The sequence below is a fragment of the Emydura macquarii genome, unplaced genomic scaffold, assembly GCF_026122565.2.
Source record: "Emydura macquarii macquarii isolate MOO-44397 ecotype Brisbane River unplaced genomic scaffold, CSIRO-AGI_Emac_v2 contig_2422, whole genome shotgun sequence".
Lineage (NCBI taxonomy): Eukaryota > Metazoa > Chordata > Testudines > Chelidae > Emydura > Emydura macquarii.
The window spans coordinates 12,196,106-12,219,734 of NW_027132559.1; the positions used below are offsets into that span (position 1 = coordinate 12,196,106).

The 23,629-nt window shown below is 41.2% G+C and overlaps 1 protein-coding gene across 4 annotated transcripts; it reads left to right on the forward strand.

Moving 5' to 3' along the window:
• The first annotated feature begins 1,305 nt into the window (after positions 1 to 1,305).
• On the forward strand, positions 1,306 to 17,866 carry SGO1 (shugoshin 1). Of its 4 annotated transcripts, none has more exons than XM_067561630.1 (10): positions 1,306 to 1,601; positions 3,437 to 3,585; positions 3,681 to 3,877; positions 6,312 to 6,416; positions 8,038 to 8,105; positions 9,204 to 9,367; positions 10,701 to 11,561; positions 13,931 to 14,104; positions 16,687 to 16,870; positions 17,116 to 17,866. In XM_067561630.1, exons 2-10 carry the CDS (start codon positions 3,444 to 3,446, stop codon positions 17,255 to 17,257), a joined length of 2,037 nt encoding a protein of 678 aa, XP_067417731.1. In that variant the 5' UTR covers positions 1,306 to 1,601; positions 3,437 to 3,443; the 3' UTR covers positions 17,258 to 17,866. The 4 variants fall into 4 exon arrangements, with proteins under 4 accessions (XP_067417731.1, XP_067417732.1, XP_067417734.1 ...); XM_067561631.1 differs by having other exon boundaries at positions 1,306 to 1,589; XM_067561633.1 differs by having other exon boundaries at positions 1,306 to 1,508.
• The last annotated feature ends 5,763 nt before the right edge of the window (positions 17,867 to 23,629 follow it).

The following is a 23,629-nucleotide window of genomic DNA, read 5'->3' on the forward strand; positions in this document are numbered from 1 at the left end:
AAACCCAAGTACAAGTCACAAAAATTCCAACAGTTTGAAGATGATTTTCTGTCTCACAAATTATAGTCCTGTATCTACAATCAAATGGGCAAATAGAAAAATAGTAATTGTAAAACATCTTCCAGAAAAAAATCAAATGGAGCAGATTCAGACTTCTCTTTGGTTGAGTGCAACAATACACTAATTACCAGGATGGGGTCACCAGCTCCATTATTGTGTATCACTCATTTGCATTTGATTTTGCATCTCATAAGTCAGAAGTTACCAGTCCTCTCCAGCTCAAGAAACAGCTTAAAGCTAAACAGGTCAGCTAGTCCAGATCTCACAAACCAGTGTAATCAGACATTATCTCATTTTGTAGGAATGAACTGTGATGAAAGTTAAATAACAATGATTATTTCCCCATTAGTCTTCATAACTGAAAGTTAACCCTTCAGCAGCGGCTGACCCACAAAATGTTGTTCTTCAGAGATACACATTGAGAACTACTTTCTTTCAAAGTGGGCATTATATCCCATTTTTTCTCAAGGGCACTAAGAATTTAAGCTATCCTTACCAAATATGGTCACTTACTCCCACTATTCCCAATAGAAATAGGTGCCCTAAGAGAAGTAGGTGGACCCCTGTGCTGTCAGGAGGCAGATGCGTAAGTGACAAGCAGCATATATGGGGAGGGGAGTAAATGATTTGCGTTAGTGTGTACAGGGCAAGCTGAAGGTTGTTGCTGTGTGTGTGTGTGAGATGTACATCCATGGGTTAGGAGATATGGAAATGGAAATATGCGTGTGTATGTGCAGGTCAAGGGGGAGAAAGGTGTGGGGTAAAAGGTAAAACACCAGGATAAAACTGTGTGTGTAGGGCAGAGGAACTGGAGAGGGTATGTGTGAGCAGGACAGGTTTGCCCACAGGTATGTGTAAATGTGAGCAAGGCAAGTATGAACTGGAGGGTGTTGGTGTAAGACAAAGTACCAGTGGGTGTGAGCATACAGGGCAGGCAGGATCTGGAGGTGTCTGAATGTGCAGGGCAGGATCTGCAGAGAGCCCGTGGGCCAGCGCTGGGAAGCTCTGGAAAGGGTGTGGGGGCCTAGGTGCTGGGCAAGGAGGATCTAGAGACGTGCTGGGCACAGCGGGGAGTGGGGGCATGCTGAGGGAGGGCGGATCTGGAGGGGGGCAGGGAAGGTCTGAGGGCAGGGCTAGCTACTAAGGAAGCAGGGAAGGAGCTACAGGGAGCGAAGTGCGGACTAGGCTCAGTCAGTCAGCGCTTACTGGTAGCAGGGCCGACCCCAAGCGGCAGGAAGAAGAGGCGGGCCCGAGGGTTAGAAAGAACCCGGATGATAACAGCAACACTGAAACGCCCGCCGCCCTCGGTTGCGCGCGGTGACGTCGCGCGTGAACGGCCAGGTGACGTCTAGCCAATGGGCGCGGGGAGCGGAGAATTTCGAACTAGGAAGAAGGAAGATCCGCCCAACGGTCAGAGCGCCGGGGTGCCCCGAGCCCAGCCCCTGCCGGTCAGACTCGGAGTTTAAAACAAAACAGACGAGCGCGCGCGAGAAGAAGCGGTGGCTGCCGCCGCCGTCGCCGCCACCCAGGTGCGGGCCGGGGTTAGTGGCGCTGCTGCGCGGGCCGAGCGTGCAAGTCAGGAGGCGGGGTGCCGGGACACGGTGGGGGGATGGATGGGGCCCAGCGGGCAGAGGGGCGGCGGCGGCTTGGGTCGTCGCTCCCTGCCTGGCCCCGCGGTCTTTTAGGGCCTGGCTCGGGGCCCGATTTCCCGGCTCCCTGGAAGCCCACGGCCGGGCTGTAGCTCTGTGCCCGGCAAGCGTGGGCTTGGAAAGTCCGCGAGCCTGGGCCCCACCCACAGCCCGGGGTTTGCGATGCGCTGTAGCCCCACGTACCCTTTGGAGACAATCCGGCGACGCTGAGAGCTGCTCCTCGGGCCGCCTTCCTTCCGCCGCGCGCCTGTGGCTCTGCCGTGCATAAAGAGGCACCGCCAATGCTTTTCAATCGACTGACCGCCGAACGGTCCATTGTCCGATCGTGCCCGTTAACTACCCAGTCCGCTCTTGTTTTTTAAATAAAAAGGTAAAGGCTGTCCTGCTCTCTTCAGAGACCTGACGTGCTCAGCCAGCTTCAGCAATCGTAACCGCGTCCCTCCTTTCTGTGCACATAGCCCGAGTCTGTCTTGTCCGTTTTAGTGTACACTGACACCGAAAAACAAGGAGCAAGTCTCAGAGCCCAGGTCTTTAGGCTTACACTCACACTCTGGCGCTCCATATAGCAAAATAGATGTTCCAGCTTGGGCTCAGACCCACTTGCCTGGCTGGGTTTCAGAGGCCAAGCAGGAAGGTCTGTACTGCTATTTTTAGTGCTGTAGCATGAGTCCAAGTCTATAGACCCGGGCCCCGAGGCTCACAGCCAGTGGGGCTTTTTTCAGTGTAGACGTGCCCTTCGGGTACCTGCAAGGGGGCAAGGTCCAAGAGCTCAGGCTGCAGCCTGATCCCAATCGTCTACACTACAGTTAAACAACCCCCAGCCCGAGTTCCATGAGCCTGAGTTTAGCTGACCTGGACCAGTGGCAGGTGTTTAATTGCAGTGTAGACATGTATTTAGAGCCTGGGGAAGAGCACTCATGAATAGAGCTGGGCAAAGCTTTTTGGACGAATAGTTAGTTTGTTGAAAAATGCGGTTTCAGGTTATCCAATGCTATCCATGAATTTGACACTAATAGTTTGGATCCCCAATTTTTGTTATTGTGGGGGGGGGGAGGAAGACGACTAGAATCACAGTAGGACTCTGACACCATTCACAAAACAGCCAGAGGAGAAAATGCTGCCTTCTATCACTTTTAGTCCCATGATTTGGGAAACTTATCCAGTATGTGGTAGACCCAGGTTCGTTTCTTCTCTCTACCTGATTCAAAGCAGAGACTTGAACATGGGTCTTACAACTTTCAGGTGAGTAATGTAATTGGCTATCAACAAAAATATAAAGCTGGCAATACACAATTGCTGTCAAATGTAAAAGGTTAAAAAAAAATTCTCTAATTTCTGCTCTATTACTCTCAGGTATTATTTGTAGTAATAGTAGGCACTTTTTCAGGTGGAAATGTGATCATCATCATCATCATCCCCCCCCCCCCCCCCCCATGGTGCCTTTAAAGTTTCACTTCAATCAAGCAACCGATAGTGAAGCAATAAGTCAAGGTTTTTCAAGTATCTCCTACAGTCTAACTATATTTAGATGTTTATAACAGTACTAAATCTCACATTTTATAAATATAGCTGTGTCTGTGCTGAGGAATTGGTTTTCTGCACTCATTTTTAAAAACTGATGGAACTAAAATGGATTTTTTCATAGTGCAGGATGTCATATAAATTACTGTTTGCAAGTATATATTCTGAACTATTTTAATCAGTTCTTTACACTTACATTTCTTCAGGTAGAAGATGAGCAGAGAAAAATGCTTGAAAAGGCCCTTTAAGGATAGTCTGGATGATATAAAAGAACGAATGAAAGAGAAAAGAAATAAAAAATGGGCAAAGTTGGGTAAAACTAATCAGGTCTTAGCTACAAACTGCAAAACAGCAAGTAAGATGCTTTACTATTTTATTTCACAATTTTTCCATAAGTTTGTTTTTAAGTAACATTTTTAACATTTCTAAGTACTGTTTATTTTCTTTCAGCAAACAGTTCTGTGCAACTGAAAAGCTTCCAAGCAAATAATCGCGCACTAGCTCTGGCTTTGCAAGAGGAAAAAGCCAAAATGAAAGAAGCCCAAGATATCATTCTGTATTTAAAGAAAGAGTATCAGTATCTGAAGTTTCAGATATTTGTTTTACAAAGAAAACTTAACTCACAGCAAGTGAAAGAACCTGTTGAGGTATTTTCATTGTAATAATCTCTTTTTTTCTAGTAGGAAATAGGTTGAATTTTGAAAGGCTTTAATCCTGCAGATTTATGCACTGAAGCCCCACTGAAGTCAATAGACATCCTAACAATGGATAGAGTTAAGCATATGCCTAAATCTTTGTAAGATCGGGGCCAAATCCCTGATAAAAGACCATAACAGTTTTAGGGCCTGATTCTGAGAGGTGTGCAGCACCCACAACTTCAGTTGAAATCCATGCAAGATAAGGGGAGCTCAGCAACTCTCAAAATCAGCTGTTGAATCCAACTCTTACTAGGGGATTTTCCCTAGTGAAGGGTTTACTGGTAATTGTTTAAACTGAACCCTTCCTCTCTTCCTCCCTTTTCCCCCTCCCCCCAGCCTGAAAATCCTGCCTGGGTTAAAACTTAGTTTTGAATTTGCTCAAGTTCTCTATGGTGGAAATTTCCTCCCAGATTGTAAATATCTATTTCAAAAACAAATATCTATTTGTTGCAGGAGCCAGAAATAGTGCTTCCCAACATCATGAGCCGAATCAGTGATTAATTTAAACACTTTCGTGGAGCTGTACTTGTGTGATCAGTGTACCCTAGTATCAATCAAACTTAAACAACAATCAATACGTTGGTTTAATTAGAAATGCTGAAAATAAAGCATGTATAAATGCAACACCGAGCTGAGTTATGCCCTCTGTGAAGGGCACCAGTTAAAATCTGTAGTAGCCACACTTATCCATGAGTGGATAAAATCTGACTCCAAAGTGTGTACATCTGTGAAAGGATTTCAAAAACTAAGATCAGGATTTTCAAAAATAGATGCCTGAAGTTAGGTTCCTAAATTTTTATTTAGGCACCTTTTATATAAATGGCCTGACTTTTTCAGAAGTGTTCAGCACCCTGCAACTCCAATTAAAGGTAACCCGTCCTTGTGATGTTTCTCTCTTCCCACACTTTGATACATTATTTATCACCACCCATTTATGGTTACTTGGCTAACTTTCAATCTATGAGCTGGTATTACACATCTAACTCAATTTCAATGAGTTATCAAAAGCCATTGTTAAGGTTAAGATTTCGTCAGTTATTTTTAGTAAAAGTCACAGGCAATAAACAAAAATTCACGGAAGCTCGTTTGCCATTGTTGTTAGATCTTGTCAGAAAACTTCCAACAAAATTATTCAGTTGGAAAACATCGATTCTTTGAACGCAGAAGGTTTTGCAAATATGGTACAGGTTCAGTGAACTTTCACCAAATCACAGGCAGAGTTCCAAAGCTTAGCGGGATGCTAATAGCCCAGACTTCTAGAGTCTATTGCAGTTCAGTCATGTGGACTGTCCCTGGATTTCTAGAGGTTCCACAGTTCCAGGGCAGCCTGCCATGCCAGGATTTCAAGGCTATCTGTGATGGAGCCTGGAAGTCCTGGGATTGGCTTCCAGGTCCACAGCTCTGGGACTGCTGTGGCATGTGGACTGCTCTGGCCAGGGGACCCCAGCACTTCCAGATTCTCTAGCTGGCCCAGGAATCTGGACGCCTTGGGGTTTGTGGTGGAGTTGCCCCAGAGAAGCAGACCCTGGGAGATGCTAACAGAAACTGAAATTATTCTTGTCAGTTTTACCAGCAATGGTGAAAATGACAAAAATCATGTTGATTTCAGGCAGCAGCCCCAGGGTCCCAGGAGCATTCTGTTTCAAAACAACCATATGTATTGGTGTTTCTAAAATGATTTTTTTTTTTTTTTAAATTCTGGTTTGTAGAAACTTTTTTACAATAGTTTTTGTTCCAAATAATTTTTTTTTTTAAATTAAAAATGTCTACATTTCTCCTAAACCAGAAATTAAATTTCAGCCAGCTCTAATTGCTATAATAGTATCAGGTATTTCCTACCTGTCCAAATATCTGTTCTTTATTTTTCTGTTTAATATATATTTTTAAAAGAAGTTCAGCTTTTATTCAACTTCAAACATATTTATAAGTCTTTTTTACTCACCTTAGCAGCAGCATTAATAGAACAGGTCAGAACATTCTCCCCCCTCCCCTGGAAAATTTTTTTTGATGTTGGGGTTCTCAAATTTTCAGTGAAAATCCAAATGTTGTGAAACTAGTTTTTTCATGAAAAAAGTTGTTTTTGCAAGAACCCCATTGTTTTTTTTTTAAACAACTTCAACCAAATCTAAGTATTAACTCCAGTTTTTTGCCACCCTTTACTTTTCTTTTCCAAGCCATAACTGATTCTTTTCTGTTTGATTACTTCCTCTTTTCTTTGTATAGCATAGTTTACATGCTACACTTAAAAAAGAGACATCCTAAGTATCCTAAAGGCATTATCTGTTTTTAAAAAAAGAAAAATAACCTAATGGCATGCGTGAGAGTGTTATATTGCTTGTTGAATAGAATTATAGTAAAATTCTTTGCTCTTCTTCCCCATTAGACCAAATTGTCAATCTTGAGCAAGATTATTTCTAAAGTTACTCAAAACTTACTCAACACAGCTGATCTTCTTGTTCCAGCTCAGGATTTGTGTTCCACAGATCTTGTAAGTCCATCATGTATTTTTCTTATATACAGATCTGTTTTTGTGGATTGTAGTTTCTTTGGTTCTTGGGTAGGATTTTCAAAAGTGACTTAGCATAAGTCCAATTGGCTTTCAGTGGGACCTGTGCTCCTAAGTCACTTTTGGTGCTTACAAAAATGCCACCCCTTATTATTAATTCAACATCCACAAGATGTTAAATGCTTTTTAGATAGATAAGCTAGATAGTCATTGCCTTGCAGAGATTACAGTGTAATTGTAGATATGATGCAGAACTTATCATCAACAAATAAAATAATAATATTTAGCTCTTTATCAGCATTTTTCACCTGTAGGTCTCAAAATCTTTTGCAAAGGGAAAACGTTCAGAGAATAAGGTGAGATGGAAGTACAGTAAATAAAGATACGCAATTACTTAAGACTGTTATGCATATCTTAGTACATATTCAGTGTATGTTTTTCTCCATTAGCCCATTTTAAGGGAGATTTTGACAGATACATAAATCTATTATCTAAGAGGATAAGAACAGCTATTAAAAATGGATTGCAATCTGTTAGGACTTTTTTTAAAAAAAGTTTATAGAACTACAACTATTACAATAACATTTAGCAGTCAAGGTACATTCCCACATTTTCAGTTTGACGTTTATAAAACTGGTATCTGGAGGGATATATTCCTTTGGATTCTAGGTTTTTCTAAATCTTCATTCTGAGAAAATGTACTCGTCCGATAAATTTTAAACTTTCAGGTAAATTTTCCAAGTGAGATACAGCGCATGTGAGCACACAGGTATTATCTGATTTCCAGTTTTGGAAAAAGGTACAGGTACAAACTACATGCACACTATTTTTTTTTCCAGGAGTGCCTGTCTCCTGCTTTGAAAACATGTCCATCTGAATTCTGATTTTTTGACAGTTTGGTTTCTTTTTGATAATATGTTCTTCATCATTTTCCCTCTACAAATATCCTAAAGGCATGATCTGTTTAAAAAATCTCGGGCCATATTTGGCCCATCATGTTTTGTAGCTTTACTGTTGTCCAAAAGCTGGAAGAAAAAGCATTGAAATAAATCATAATTTGTTCTAGTTATTTGGTTACTAAAATACCATTTAACTTTAAACTATTTGTTGATTAAAAATATACAGTTCTAGGCTGACAACTTGTATGATTTGTAAAGGATGCATGGTATTACACTGAATTTATAACCAAAAAGCAAATTCTGTCTTAGAAGAATGCCATCAGCATAATTTTTTTCAATTAATTTTAAGATATTCCAGTCTCTTTTAAATAGTGTATCCTGAATTTTTTTAAAGAGTTCTTATCTAAAAAATTAGAGGCTCCTCTGTTTGAAGTCTGAGTTTTTTTCAATAAGGGAGAAACAGTGAAATTGACCATCCACTAAGAAGCTGTCAAATGTGCAGAGCAAACAAAGTGAAAATTCTATGCTCGTTTCTAACAATTATAGTAATGTGTTACATGTAACTAACTATATGTACAAAATTTTCAGGCAGAAATGTGATTTTTTTCAGTGTTGTGGTGTCCCATTAATTTGTGACTCTGCTAGAGTTTTGTAACAGACTATATATTACCACTTCATCACAGTAAGATTTATTTTGTCTACAGAACCATAGGATGTGTCCCTCAGTTCTTGAAGATGACGACTCCAGTATTTTAAGACAAGCTGGTTCTCTGTAAGTGCTTTTTTATGCGTTAATCTTTATCTTTGTAAAGCTTACTGTAGTAACTTTATGATCAGTATCCTTCTGTTTGCTCATGAAATAATGATGAAGGATAGATAAGCAGTGATGTTTGACAAAATGTACCTATATATTGCCATTAATGTCTGTTCTGAAGTGAAATCTAAGTTTTTGGAAACCTATTTGTATGTTTGGCCAATGAAAATGTGACTTTTTTTTTGTTGGGGTGGGGAATCTTTCCAGGAAGCTCAGTGATCTTTTTTCTCTCCAAAAACTATCTGCCCCAAATTTTCCAATTCCCACCCCCAAAAAATTCTGGTCCAAGGAATGCTACCCCTGGAACATCTGGAAATGTTTGCTTTGCTCAACACTTAGCTCTTGAGAGAAGGACAATACTGTTTCCAGATGCACTCAGTATCTGTTGTCCTGGGGCATGATATGAACTCAGACACTCTACCTGAATTCCTACATAGCAGCATAATGCACTATTGCTAGACCAGTTCATAATTACATCTTCATTATATTTAAACAGATCTCCTTTATCCTTCATCCAAAAAAAAAGTTTCAATTTAAGAAATAGTTTGTTTGGTAGACAGACGTGCAAAAATGCAACAGTCACGTTTTCAAGAGCAATCTGAAATGTTTACAAATAGACACTAGAATGAAGTTACCCACAATCCTGTATATATCATCAAGTTAGCACTCAAACTGCAGTCACCACTCTTCCAGAAACATTTTCTAAAGATAAAAATAAATTTTGCTAGTGTTAATCATTGTAAGAAACTGATTACTTTTATAAGTAGATAAATTCTCGTATTGGTGATAGAATATGATGGTAGAAATGGATTTGAAAGTTTTAAGTTAAAGAATGTGCAAGAGTTTAATTTTAAATTAAACAAAGATGTACCTCCTAGATGTAGTTCTCAAATGAGAGAGTTGGTGTTTCAGACAGAATTGGTGTGGGAAATCATTTTTCAGATTATTACAAAATATCTTTGTAGCAGGAATTAAGGGGAGGTGAAGCTGTTATAAAATAAAATTCATTGCCTTAAAATGTATGCTTAATAAATAAACTCCAACTCTTGTTCTTAGGGGACTTCCTACACGTGTTCTTGTTTCAAATACTAGCATAGAAGGTGAAATGCATGGAAATGAAATAGAGACTAATACTGATACAAAGAATGCATCTTATTCTGTGTCAGATTCCTGGCAGACCTTTGAAAATACCACTTCTGTTAAAACAGCATCAAACACTGGTAAGTAAATTTAAATTTGAACTAGAGATGGTTCTTCCTCCTAAAATTGAAGCAGCAGATGAAAGTAACTTTCAAAACATAATTAAGGCTTTTGAGATGATTCCATAAACCATTTTTCCTTTCCTTTCCTGCTTCTGATTGCTCTTGCAAAATTCTGACCCTTGAAAAGTGTTATAACTCTTCTGTATGTACTCTTAACTAGAGCTTTCTCTCTTTCCTCTTCACAAAAGCATATATTAGATCTTAAATGCAGCATATTTTCTGAAGGTAAGAAGTGAAGCAACTACATCTTTAAATATCTTCAATGCAGAGTTCTCACTTCTAGGGTTTAGCTTCCTAGCAAGAGAGAGGCAGAACCCCAACCCCCCCCCCCCCCAAAAAAGGTTTTTTTCCTGCTCATACGGGCAATGATAGTATATGGGAGTATGAGCCAACCTAGCCCAACTAGAAGTGGTTATGTGTCCTTGAACTACTAATGACAATCGGTTGAACATTCCAGTCAGTTCCTGATTGGTTTAACCTTGCCCAATCACCAAACATTTGATTGAAAAATATTATACTCAAAGGGAGCACCAAGAAACTTAACATACGGGTATAGTACAATCAGAAAAATGAAAAGCCACCAAACTCAGAGGGGAGGATAGTAGTTCAGTGATAATCTTAAAGGTGTCTTGAGAGAAGCAGAATAGCAGGTAAGTATTTTCCCTTCTGTTAAGATACCATATGTACAAAATTCTCATTCCTGGAGAGTATGTAGCATGAGGTATGTCCTAATGTAAAAACCTATTGATAACTAGTGAAAAGGGCCTCAAAATGAAGGTAAAGGCCAGGAAAGGACAGTTCTTTTAAATAAAGGGGCTGGGGGGAGGTGGGAATTTGAAGGCAGCAGCTCTTAAACAACTGGAGTGTTCTGAGACACTAACTTTCACTACCCACTGAATGATTTGATAGAATGAATTAGGCATACAGGCTAAGATTTTTTCATTAGCATATAAACGTAATTGTTAAAATGCAAACATTTAAGAAAACCCTGACCTGACAAACAGGCATGACTAAAGACTGAGCCCTCATGAGGCAAAGTACTGAGTGCGCTATTTGTATCTTCCAAGCACGTAAGGAAAAATTAGTTGTCTTGAAAAAAACTTCAGTAAGTCTAAGTCCAGCTGTAAATTACTTTCTTGAGGCTGTGTTCAAGGGATTACTTTGGTTGTCTTTATGTCATGGATCATACTTGCCTGTAGAAAATTCTAAAATTTGTCAGATTTGTTAAACAAATTAAACATCTCCAGGTACAATAGCATTTAGTTTGACATGTATTATCTTCTTAAATCAGAAGGACAAAGCTATGATTTTCATCTGGACAACCTACAGGCCAAGCTGGAAAACGTTCCTTCGGATGAAGAGGATAGGCACGTTGGTAATATATTACCAAAAAATGTGTCTACAAGACGTCGCTGTTCAAACATGAAAATTCATGTGCATGATCTTGACCATTCAGAAAGGGCTGATTTGACCAGAGTATTTCGTAAACAGGATGAAACTAGACTTGAGGGAAGTCTAGAGAAAAGTAATATAGAAAATATAGCGCCAAGTCTTTCTCAACTGAATGAAAACAAGATTAACATAGAGCCAATGTTGGATCAGGCAGATACATTCACTGAATTGAACTGCTCAGCTGCAGAACCTAAACTTAAACAAATTCAGCTTAAAAGCAGAGAAGACTCTCAAACAAGAAGAGAGAGAGTACAAAAAGGAAAATTGGAAGGAACTAAAAAGTCTTCCAGAACAAGATCAAAACGAGAGAAAAGCCAGGCTAAACAAACTTCCAAAGAGAAACTGGATTTATCAGTTGGCTCCAGTAAAGCTTACGATTTTCAATTTGAGGAGAATGTCCATATCACACCTTTCCGACAAAACAAGATGAATTACTGTGACAGTGACATGGATGAAAATAAGGATACACCTGAATCCGAAACACACAGCAGTGAAGCAAGTAATTCAGAAGAGAATTCTGATGACAGCCCCTATGTGCCTTACAGGAGTAAATCAAAATACAGGAACAGTTCAGTGTGCAAAAATGATAGAAGTCCAGTCCGTACAAGACCACAATCTAAAAGATCTGTGGTACACCAGCAACAGAAAAACAGTAATAAAAAAGAGACTAAGAATACTACATCAAATGATAAATGTTTCAGTAAGTGTCCTTTTTGGAAAGCATTTTGCAATTTTTTTTCCTATTTAGTAGTAGTTTATCGCTGTTTTAGCTAATGAAACATGCTAAATTTTAAAAGCATTTAAAACTATTAAGTTATTGAAATAAATTTCATGATGCATTTTTGTAAATGTCAACATTTCTCTCATGGGATAAGCTGTAGTTTTAAAGTGCATTTTCTTGTTAATTTCCTTTTAACTGAATGAATGCTACATTTCTTGATGGCACTTAATTTTTCCCAAATCCAACATATTTGAAGGTGTTTTGGGGATGAGGGAAATCAGAAGACCAAAAGGATAAATATAAAAGTACAAGTAGCATAAATTGTGCTATAATGTACCAGGCAATAACTTGTTTTTATAGAAAATTAAGACCTTAACAGGACGTTATCAGCTTTAAAAAAAATCACACTACTTGCTTTATCTACTATTATTCAGTGGATTATGCTGAAGTTATTTGGCGTTAAACTAGGAATTCTGGACTGGAGTGTGTCTAGCTTGAACCAAAGAGAATGAAACATACATGTGCAAGATGACTAAACTTTTGTTACCAATCAAAAAATTTCCAGGCAGACTGTTGTCACAGTAATTGGGTTGCTCCAGGAGATGTGCTGTGATCGTTGAACCTTGGTTATACCCAAGCACTGTGAATCTGAGCTCCTACCCTTGGCAGCCTTTAGAGCAGGAGTGCTCAAACTTTTTTTTGCGGGGACCCCCTTTGAAGATGTTTCAGGCTGTGACAACCCTCCCCCCGTGCCATGCCATTCTTACTGGCATGCACAGGGGCTGACAGCTCATGACACTCCCCACATAATAACCTCACGACCCCATGAGGGGTCACAACCCCCAGTTTGAGAACCCCTCCTTTAGAGAATGTGGGTTGTATATGTTCCTTGCTCACTGGCTCATTCTGCAGGGACTCCTTTGGGAAATTTTGCCATGAGTCCAAAATTTCTGGTTTGAGTGATATTTTAAAGTGCTCAAAAATCCGTATGTGGACTCTGATTTTACTTTAGCAGTATTGACAAGAAATTAGCATTAATTAAATTGAAGGAAGATGAAAGATTATACTAAGCAGTTTACTCCTGAGGGAATTCTGTGCCAAAAAATTAAAAATTTTGTGCATAATATTTTAAAATTCTGCATATTTTGTCAATAAATAATGTGGAGGCTTCAGCATGGCAGTTGGGAGCACATGCTGGCTGCCTGGAGATGGGAGCTCAACCTGCAGTTCCCCCGGGGACATGGATGTGGCAATGAGGCTGCATCTGACCCTGACAAAGTGCAAGGGCCGAGATTGCCCCAGTAACAGCAGGAGGGGTTTGGTATGGGAGGGGGGTCCAGATGCAGAAGGGTGGGTGGATGGGTGAGCATCTCCCTGTACAATGACCACTCCCCCCACCCCCGTGGCTGAGGAGCAATGTGGGGCACAAAGCAGGGAGTGAGGAGGAACATGCTGAGCAGCCGTGGAGCAAGGGGGGGAATGGTGGATTAGGAAGAGAGGGGCTATGGCTAAAGGTAGATGGGATAAGTGGGGATGGTTGGTAGGAAAGGGAACTGAGGGGTTGGTCTTGGGCTGGAGGGAGAGCAGGGGGATACAAAGAATGTATATTATTGGCTTGTTAGGTAGGGATGCCAAAGGTTAACTGATTCAACATTAATCAGCGGGGAGGCTCAGCTCCCCGCAAGTGAGAGCTGCCCAGCTACCGCAGCGGGGGGAGCCGCAGCTGGGCAGCTCTCACTTGGCAGTGAGGCGCTGAACACAGCACTGCTCAACTCCAGCGTTTAACTGTTTAAACGTTCTAATTTTAGAATGTTTAAATGGATTTTTAATTAAACTAATTTTTACTAACATCCCTAATGTTGGGGCATCACTCAAGGAAGACAGAGTTAGGGTTATGTTTCAGGGCTAGTATTTAACTTAACTGTATTTCCTGGCTTTCAGAGGTTTGAGTATAGATGATTTGATGTTCGGGAAGAGCACAAAGCACTACTAAGCAATCTTGACTCTGCATTAAGGAAAGTTTTGAGCACTTAATTTTTTTTTGACTTTGGCAATATTGTCAAACTCAGACGGGCAGAGGGATTCTGGAGCAGGGTGTAGTACTTGAACTCCTTTTAAAAATTGACTAGACTAAGTTTAGTGTCTCCTTTTACTCATTGCAGCTCCCCTTGTAATAGTTCATCTAAATGCATGAAAAATTGTACTCTAATTTTATACATAAACCGTATGTAAGCTTTTACATATTTTACTGATGTAGGGGGATATGTGTACTGTCAAATGTTCTATATAAAAAAAACTGATGAAGTGCACAACTCAGTGGTTCTTCTAAAATCTGTTTAAAATTGCAGGCACTGTTGAAGGTACTCCAGTGGATAGTACCTCCATGATCAGAAAAATTCAGTCAAGCACAGTGATGAAAGCAGATGAAGTAAAATCACATTCTCTTCTATGTCCTATGGATACAGTACCAAAAGTAGATAAGAATTCTTCCTCTGGAAATACGCATTGCGATTTTGCTAAAGGTAAATTTTTGTTTTGGGGTTTTGTTTTTTTGTTGCTTGCTTGCTTGCTGCTTGCCATCTCTGACTAGTTTGTATCACTCTAGCACCTCTGAGCTCTAGTCACTGTCAAGGACCCTATTGTATTAGATGCTGTGCAACCACAAAACAAAAATCCTTGGAGTTCCATTATTCTTTTTCAAAGATAATGCTCTTGAGCACCCTCACATCAGTTAGTAGCTGGTGCTGTATGATCGGCTTCGACAGGATACGTGAGATCAAACTGAAGTTCTAATACCCCTGATGTTGATTTTTTTAAACAAATCTTTGCTTACTAGGGAAGTACCAGAAGAACGGAAACAAGCGTGTCCAATATTTAGAGAGTTTAATGGGATGACCTGGGTAGGTTAGCCTGACATAGATCCTGAGCAAAGTCATGGAAAGGCTAATATGGAATACAATCGGTAAAGAATGGTAACATAAATAGTGATAGGACCTATTTTCCATAAAACAAACTTGATATTTTTCAATGAGTTTACCTTTATCAACAAACTTGTGTCTTTCACATAATATACTTAAGACTTCTGTAAGCCATTTGATGTAGTCCTGCGTGACATTTTGATTAAAAATTAGCACTGTACAAAATCAGGTAGTCCATATTGAATGAATTAAACTGGTTAACTGCTAAATCTCAAAACATAATTGTAACTGGGGAATCATAATCCAAAGAGTATTGCTAATGTTTCCATGGCAATCCATTGTTGGACCACTGTGGTTCAGTGTCTGTATGGGTGATCTAAAAGAAGAATAAGATCAGTGGTGGTAAAATTTGCAGTTGACACACAAAGTGGTGGTGTGGTAAATGATGGGGACAGGTCATTTATACAAAGTGATCTGGATTGCTTGGTAAGGATGTGTGCTCATTTGAACATGTGTTAATACCACCAAATGCCAGGGTCTCCATCTAGGAACAAAGTCACACAGTGGGAGACTATTTTAGAATGCAGTGACACTGATAAGCATCTAGGGGTCATGTGAATAGCCAAAAGAACATGAGCTTCCACTGCAATGTTGTAGCTAAGAGGACTACTGTGATCTTTGGATGTACAAGCATGGACATAGCAAGTAGAATTAGAGAAAGGTAGTATTATTTCTGAATATGGCACATTAATTCTGGTGTCCACAATTCCAAAATGATGTTGAAAAACTGGAAAGGATTGAGAAAAGAGCTAAAAGAATTATTAGAGATCTGAAAAACATGACTTACAGTGAAAGACTTTAAGCTTTATCCATTTAATATATCTAACAAGGTGAGGTGACTTGATCACTGTCTACAAGTACCTACGTGGGGGAAGAAGTTTCAGATATGCCGCCTTCTGCTAGATTAAAGAGCCACATAATAAGAGCCTATGGTTGGAAGCTGACGCTACACAAATTCCAACTAGAAATAAGGGGTGAATTTTTAATAGGATAACTACATTGGAATAATTTATTAAGGGGCAGGTGATTATGGTTGATTCTTTCACTCATGAGCTTTAAAGCAACACTGGGATATCTTTCTAAAAGGTATGGTATACCTCAAGCAGAAGGTAGGGGCTTGATGAAGAAATTGCTGAATGACTTTGTGACCTGTGTTATACAGACGGTCAGATTATATGATCATAAAGGTCCCTTTTGGCCTTAAACTATGAATATAGCATTTTATGGATTCAAATATTTTATTGCATTTCTGCAAAGAGATGGTAAGTATATCAATTGCTAAAGTACACTTTATTTACAATGCTAACTGCTAGTTTAACCAATATAACGTAACAAAAGCGGGGTTTTAAATATAAATGGCTATAGAATTTGCATTATCAATCAGGACCATGTACCTGCATATATTTGCACAGAGTTGGAGAAGCCGATGGAGCTTGTAAACTCCAGACATTTCTCAATTTTTGATTGCCTTTTTTAAAAGAATCTCTTCGGTGGAATTCTTTAGCATTTCTTATTTTGCAAAGGCCGCATTCTGTGACAATAATAAATGTTGCTGCTATACCTGAATTACTGATAGCTTTAGTCCCATACCTGTCAATGCTGTGAACATCAGAGCCTTTACTTTTCTAGGACACTGATTAAAATGCAGCTGAGGTCAGTAGTGACCAAAAGTCATATCTTCTGTTGGAAGCTTGTGACATGTTGTCAGTTCAGTTCAGTGGATAGATGTCCCCAGAACTAGCATGGTTTCCTAGCATTCTTAAAGGCTGAGGTTTAAATGGGTATGGAAATGAAATTGCCCTCCATTCTCCTTTGGAGGTAGTTTATCCTGGACAAGGTTTGAAGCACTTTGGTAGGACGAGTTAGAAGTTCATTCTGCGTCTCTCAAAGCAGTAGTCTTTAGAAAAAAGCAGTAGAAAAGAGGAATCTGTTCTGCTCCATTCTCATTCTGATTTAGGACATAAATCCCTTTACTAGATACAATTACATTAAGCTTTAGTGCTTTTTCCTCCCAGAGAAAACTTTCGATTCTTTTCTCAATATGTACTATATAAATTAATTTTAAACAAATAACAGTAGCATATCTATGCCAAAAGTAAGTATCCCATTGAAAATTCTTTCAACAGGGAAAACTGAGGCTTCTCAGATATCTCGTCTTCACCTATGCGATGTCACCAACATCTCTTCATCTTCTGGTACAAAAAGTAGAATCTCTCATCCATTTTTCAGTATTGATGAAAAACTAGGAGTTCCCAGCCAGAAACGCAGGTGTACTGTTAATGTGAATTATAAGGAACCAAATATCAGCAGGTTTGTATATTTTATTGTCCAGTTTAATATATTAAAATATTTTTCTTACGACAAGGAACATTTAGGATTTGGGATTTTATTTTATTGGAAATAAAGGCTTTGGTAAGAATTTTAATAATTTGAAGGTCTGATATTAATAGTGAATTATTGCTCAAGATAGATTGTTACATGTATCTTTCTAGCTGAAAATAGTGATGTGTCACATCTAAAACTCTGCACAAATAACTTCTAAATTATTTTGACAGGAAGCTCAGAAGAGGAGATCCGTTTACAGATACATGTTTTCTGAATTCTCCAATTTTCAAGCAGAAAAGAGATCCCAAATGCAGTTCTATTAAAAAGAAATCGCTGTCCAAATACAATGAGGCATTTGTTGGATGTCGTTGAGAAGCCCTTTCGCATCCCCTTGTGGAGTTCCGAGGCAAAGAACATTTGACTTACAAATTTGCTATGTAAATTTGATGCTTGTCAAAATTTGTTATTACCGTTATACCGAATGTCCTGTGTACCAGGAAAATCTAACTGTATATTTGTGTAGACAAATGATACTATAGACTATTTTAAATATAGATTCCATGAGAATTTCAGCAGGGCTCAGATGAACACATCTTTATCACTTTAAGATCATGGATATAACAATCTAAGCAGTAACTGCTATGGTGCTTGTTAGTTATAAAAACAGTCTTGCTACCCAGCAATAGTTTCTATTTAAACTCTTTTTGGGGGAAAAATAATTTCTTGAACTCCACTGTGAAGTCTATTATCTGAAGGCATACTGAGAATCTCTGGTGTAAAAAGGTAAGCAGTATATGAATTATTTGACTTTGAATACTAGATATCAGTCCCTGCTTATTGTAACCCCTCAATTGATATAGCTGCATTATAGTAAAGCTTGGGATCAGATCATAATTTTAAGAGAGCAAGTTTGTACAGATGTCTTGTTACTTATACAAAGCTGTAGTCTACTAATGTTGAAATTTATAATAAAACTTTTAGATTTTATGGTCTTGTGGAGAACTTACATTTGTATTGCAATGGTTTCAGTCTAAGTAAGACTGTCTACACTACAGCTTATGTCAGCATAACTCCTGTCACTCAGCAGGGTGAATAAATCACCATCCTGAGTGACATAAGTTATCCCGACATAAGCGCTGGTGTGGACAGCGCTATATCAGTGGGAGAGCTTCTCTTGCTGACATAGCTTATACTGCTCATGGGAGCTGGAGCAGTTAAGCTGATGGGAGAGCTTGCTATTGTCAACTTAGAGTGGCTATATTAGAGAGCTTACAGCACTGCAGCTGCATCAGTACAGCTGCACTGCTATAAACTCTCTACTACAGCCGTGCCCTAGCTCAGAGGGGGTAAAGAAAATACATTCCAGTTAAAAGCTTCCTGCCATGGCTCCAGCTGTTGGCATTTTAAATTCCATGTGAAAGAAGTAAAATCAGTATGTAGCAAAACTGCATGTCAAACCAAAAATATTTGATCAGGTATATGAGTATCATGAAGCAGTCTTCAGATGCAATTTTTTTCAATATTTAAGCTTCATCTACATAGTCAAAATAACAAGATAATGGATATTAAAGTTGATTGGTAACATGATTTTTAACTAACACGGTTCAGCACAACTTACACAGATGGGAATGAACAGTAGTAGTCCACTTTGGCAGCCTGTCCTTGGCCCCCAGGGTTTTTAGAGAGATGATGGTGTAATAGCCAGACTCAGGCTGCAGGAAATTGACCTGAAACCCTGCCTGGATGACATTCTGATCAGAGCTCCATCGCAGACAACAGCACACAGGGCCACATATCAGATGCTGAATCTCTGCCAGGCTCTGTTTCATCATCAGTGCCAAGAAAAGTTCTCTGGTTTCATCCGGTAATTTATTTTCTTGCTCCAGAGCGATAAGAACTCTATCATAGTTTTATGCCTCCAACCGCTAGGACTCCTGGAGTCATGCACTGGGATCACTCCATGGGTACAATCACGTCTCAGAAGTCTTCAAGCCTTCCTATGAAAGGTGTGAGACCACTCCCCAGAACACATGAAAAATCAAGTACAGTTCCAACACAGGTGTTTAACGCGGTACAATGGCTGTCAGCCCATGACAATGTCACAAGGTATGCCACTCTACCTTCAAGATCCTAGAGTCCCTGCAACTGTCAGCCTGGAGGGCACTGGAGAGCCAAACAGCCCAGAACTGCTAGAGCAAGGCGGAAAAGGTTTATAGCATAAACCTCCCAAAGTTGAGAGAGTTCAAGTTAGGCCTGCAGAAGTTCCAGTCCACCTTTAAGGGGGAAACCACATCCCGATTCAAGCAGACAATATGACAGCAATCACATATTTACACAGCCAAGGGGAAAGAAGTCTGGCACCACACACAGAGACAATGGATATAATGAGATGGGCAGAACAATTCCTCCTTTCCTTTTGAGCAATCCACATCAGAGAAGACCAGAACCAAAAAGCAGAATGGCTTGACAACCAGAGGGTCAACAACTCTGAGTGTGTCTGAAAGATTTTCAATTTAAATTGTTCAGACATTGTCTCCCTTCAATTGACCTGTTTAGGAATCATATGAACAGTAAGAGGTCAAAATACTTCACCAAGGCGGCAGATGACAGGGCCTACTTTGCAAATTTCCACTCTTTCCAGTCCTGGGGAAGGTGGTTCAGAAAACAAAATGAGGACAGGTGATGGTAATACTGATAACTCCTCATTGCCAAGGAGACTGGTGCACAGAATGGAAAGAGCTGACACTGGAGCCCCACTGGAGATAGGACATCTTCTTGCAAGGTCCTCTTATTCACCTAAACCCAAAACGGCTTTGGTTAAGCCTGGCTATTGAGAGGGAAGCACTAGAAGGTCTTAGTCTATCCTCCATAGTCATTAAGACATTGCTATAGTCTAGGAGAATATAGACACTAAAAGTGTACTCCTCTGTCTCGTCCATATTTGGCAACTGGTGCCAAAAGCACAGTGCAAATCCCAGAAATCCAGACATTCTGGACTTTCTCCATGAAGACAAACAGGTGCCTTCAGCTCAGTACATGGTCAGATGTCTGTTAGTAACATGCAATTGCAGTATCCTTTGACTCCCTGGCAGACAGTTCACAGCTAGCCAGATTCCTTCAAACAGTCCAATTAGCCAGACCATTGTCAGTCCACTCTTTCCAAAATGGGACCTTCCGCTAGTTTTGAGGGCTCTGATAAGCCATCTCTTTGAGCCCCTGACTTCAGTGTTGACCTTTTATATATCTATTAAGATTTGTTTCTTAGTAGCTGTCTTGTCCACCAAGCAAATGTCTGAGTTGGCAGCCTTATCTATACAGGAATCTCTACTGCATGATCCACAAGGACAACGTGGTGCTCAGGACACCAAAATCCTTTCTTCCTAAAGTAAATTCTTCCTTCCACACTTCCCAAGAGGTTATGCTTCCTTCATTCTGTCCAAAACAGTAACATTCAACTGAAAAGGAGTGACACACCTAAAAGGTCAGATGAGTGTTGAAAAATCTCTTAGGTGTCCAGAATCTACAAGATCTGGCCCCTGTTCTTGTCCTTCCACCTGAAATGCCAGGGAATCAGAGCCTCCAAGTCTTCTGTTGCTAGATGGATAAAACTATATATCGTAGCAGCCTAAAAATCATTAGAGGCTCCTGTCCCAGAAGGAATCAAAGCATGCTCTAGGAGTTCTGTGGTAGTCTGTTGACCTGCACATGCATCATCTGTGTGCTTGCATCTAAGGCTATAAGAGACTGTGTGGATCAATGCCACTCCAGTACCTTCTTACCACTAAGCAATGTAGTCTGCAGCAGAGGGAATGGAGGGCGGGTATTGGAATCTAAATAGGGGACCACACATCTCGAAGAACCTCCAGTTACAGGTAAGTAACTTCTTCAAGTGATGGTCCCTATATAGATTCCAAACATGGGTGACTAGTGAACAGTGCTCAGGGTGGAGGTGGATGTGGTCTCACAAAAGTTATAGTCTGTAGGACAGCACAGCTGCATATGTTGCCACTGCTGGGGTGATGGCGTAGTGAGCGGTAAAGGCGTGGACAGAGCGCCATGTGGTCATCCAACAAATGTCCTGCCAGGGTACATGCGTGAAGCAGGCCGATGTGGTGGCATGCACCCGCGTGGAGTATCCTGTGACTAGGGAGTGGGGGTATGCAAGAGAGAGTGTAGTATTTGGAAATGCAGCAGGTGGTCCATTTAGAGATGTGCTGCAAGAAGAGAGCCTTGCCCTTGCAATGTTTGGCAATGGTGACGAAGAGCCTGGGTGAAGCTCGGAAGGCACAGGTGCACTGGAGGTAAAAGGCAAGCACGTAGTAGATGTTGAGAGGGTATAGAGTTCTGGCCCTATGGGAAGCATAAAGTTTGGGGTAGAAGATAGGAAAGTGGAAGCTTTGGTTTAGGTAGAATGTGGAGACCACAGTGGGGATGAATTTTGGTGTAGACAAGAGACTTTGTCTTTGTGGCAGATGGTGTGTGGGGGAGTCAGCCCTCATGGCGACCAATTCGCTAATGCATCTTGCTGAGATGACGGCCACCAAGATCACCTTCATGGACAGGTGGGTGAGAGAGTAGGTTGATGGATTCAAAAGGTGGTTTGGTGAGGACAGTGTGATATTCAGATCCCAAGAGAGGGGGTAGGTTTGAGCACTGGTGGAAAGGTGTTGAGCAAACTCTTGAGAAAATAAACGGTCGTTGGGGAGTGAAGATGGAGGAACCATCCACTGGGGGGAGGAATGCACTGAGTGGTGCCAGTGGTCAGGAGTAGGTCACGAACCAACAGTTTGAGTTGGAGAAGGTAGTCCATGAGGGTAGGAATGGATATGTAGTTCAATGGGTAATGGTGTCCCCAAGTGGTGAAGCATTTCCATTTTGCCTGATAGCATGCTCTGGTAGATGACCACCTGCTGTGCATGAGGACGTTGAGTACCTGGGTGAAGCATGCCCTGTCTACATGCGAGCTCCATCCAAATACCAAGCCAAGAGTAGGAGTGGGCTCGGGTTGGGGTGTCAGCGTCGTCCCTGGGCCTGTGTGAAAATATCCAGGTGCGTGCGGAGGTGCATTGGGGAGCGAGCAGAGAGGTGGAGGAGGTTTGTGAAACAATATTGGCAAGGCCAAAAAGGGGATATTAGTATGACTGTGTCCAATCCCAGGAAGTATTGTGCAGGATTTGCAGAAGGTGGAGAATGGAAGGAAAGACATAGTGGACATTGTTGGTCCAGAGTAAAAGAAGGGCATCACCCTGTCTGTCCCTTCCCAGTGCCCGTCTGGAGCAAAAAAGGGGGGGAGTTTGTGGTTCTCATTCCCAGTGCAGGGTGCCCCACCTGTGGAAAACCGAGCATAGTTCCAACTCGTGGTTCGCATAGAAGGCCCTGCTGAGTACATCTGCGAGGGAGTTGATGATATCTGGAGGATGTGTGATCAGGAGTCTGACCTCGTACTAGATGCACCAGTTCCAGAGTTGGACAGCTTCTGCACGTAGAGAGGAAGACCTGGTGCTGCCTTGCTTGATGATACAGACAACTGCCGCCATGTCAGATAGAAGTTGAATGTGATAGGAGGAACGCCCAACAAGCAGCTCTCACTTCCAGAAAGTTGATGTGCATCCTGACCCCTCTCAGTGTCCAGAGGCCTTGGGCTTGTGATCATCCAGGTGGGCGCCCCAACCAGTACAGGAGATGTCTGTGGTAAGAGTGGTATGGGTGGTGGGAGGTGTATACAGGATGCTGGCCAGGACCTTGCACAGATTGGTCCACCACATGAGGGAGGCCAAGACAATCCATGGGAGAAAGACAGGCTTGTCCAAGCGGTCTGTCTGTGGTTTGTAGATCGACGTGAGCTATAGTTGAAGACAGGCTGCCATGTGGCCAAGGAAGGAAAGACATCGATGGATGCAGGTGCGTGGTCTGTGGTGTAAGTCTGTAATAAGAGAAGTGAGGGCAACAAATTGATCCACCGGGAGGAAAGCACAGGCTGTGAAAGTGTCAAGGCGCGACCCAGTAAAGGTGATGTAGGTACAAACACCCAAAGCAGCAAGATCACGAAGGGCCTGGATAGCTGAGAGGAGGTGGTTGCTTGACATTGCAACGAGGAGCCAGTAGGAAAGCATAGAGTGGCCGAGGCGTCACATGTGGATTGTGATCACAGCAAAGACTTTTGTGAATACCCAGGGAGTGGTGGTGATACCAAAGGGGAGCACACGGAACTGATAATGGGAGTGACCAACTGTACACTTGAAAAATTTCTGGTGAGCCTGGTGAATGTCAATGTGGAAATATGTATCTTTTATATTAAGAGCTGTGAATCAGGCTCACAGGAGAGGGAGTGGATTATGAGGGTGAGTGTGACCATTTGGAACCTGAATTTTCACATGAACCTGTTGAGTAACCAGAGGTCCAGAATGGGGCAGCAGCTGCCTCCTTTTTTGGAATAAGGAAATATGAGGAATAAAAGCCGTGGCCCTGGTAACACAGGGGGACTTGTTCTATGGCATTCTTCTGGAGAAGAGCATCTACTTCCTCTCAGAAGAGATCTTGATGGGAGGGATCGCCATGGCCTCCCTGGTGCAGGCAACGAGGGGGGGAATGAGAGGAATTCTATAGAGTACCCCGATGAATGATGTCCAGCACCCAGTGGTCCATGGTGATCTTGCCCCAATTGTGGGCGGAGAGGGCAGGATGGCCCCCAAAGATGATCTGGGGCACCATGGAAGGGATAGGAGGAGGTTCTCAGTTCTCAAT

Excerpts from the sequence above, each read along its gene's own strand:
- SGO1 (XM_067561630.1), top strand. The coding sequence starts at position 3,444 with ATGAGCAGAGAAAAATGCTTGAAAAGGCCCTTTAAGGATAGTCTGGAT. Across the intron at positions 6,417-8,037 it reads ATTTGTGTTCCACAGATCTT|AACCATAGGATGTGTCCCTC; the intron begins GTAAGTCCATCA and ends TTTTGTCTACAG. Across the intron at positions 14,105-16,686 it reads GCATTGCGATTTTGCTAAAG|GGAAAACTGAGGCTTCTCAG; the intron begins GTAAATTTTTGT and ends TTCTTTCAACAG.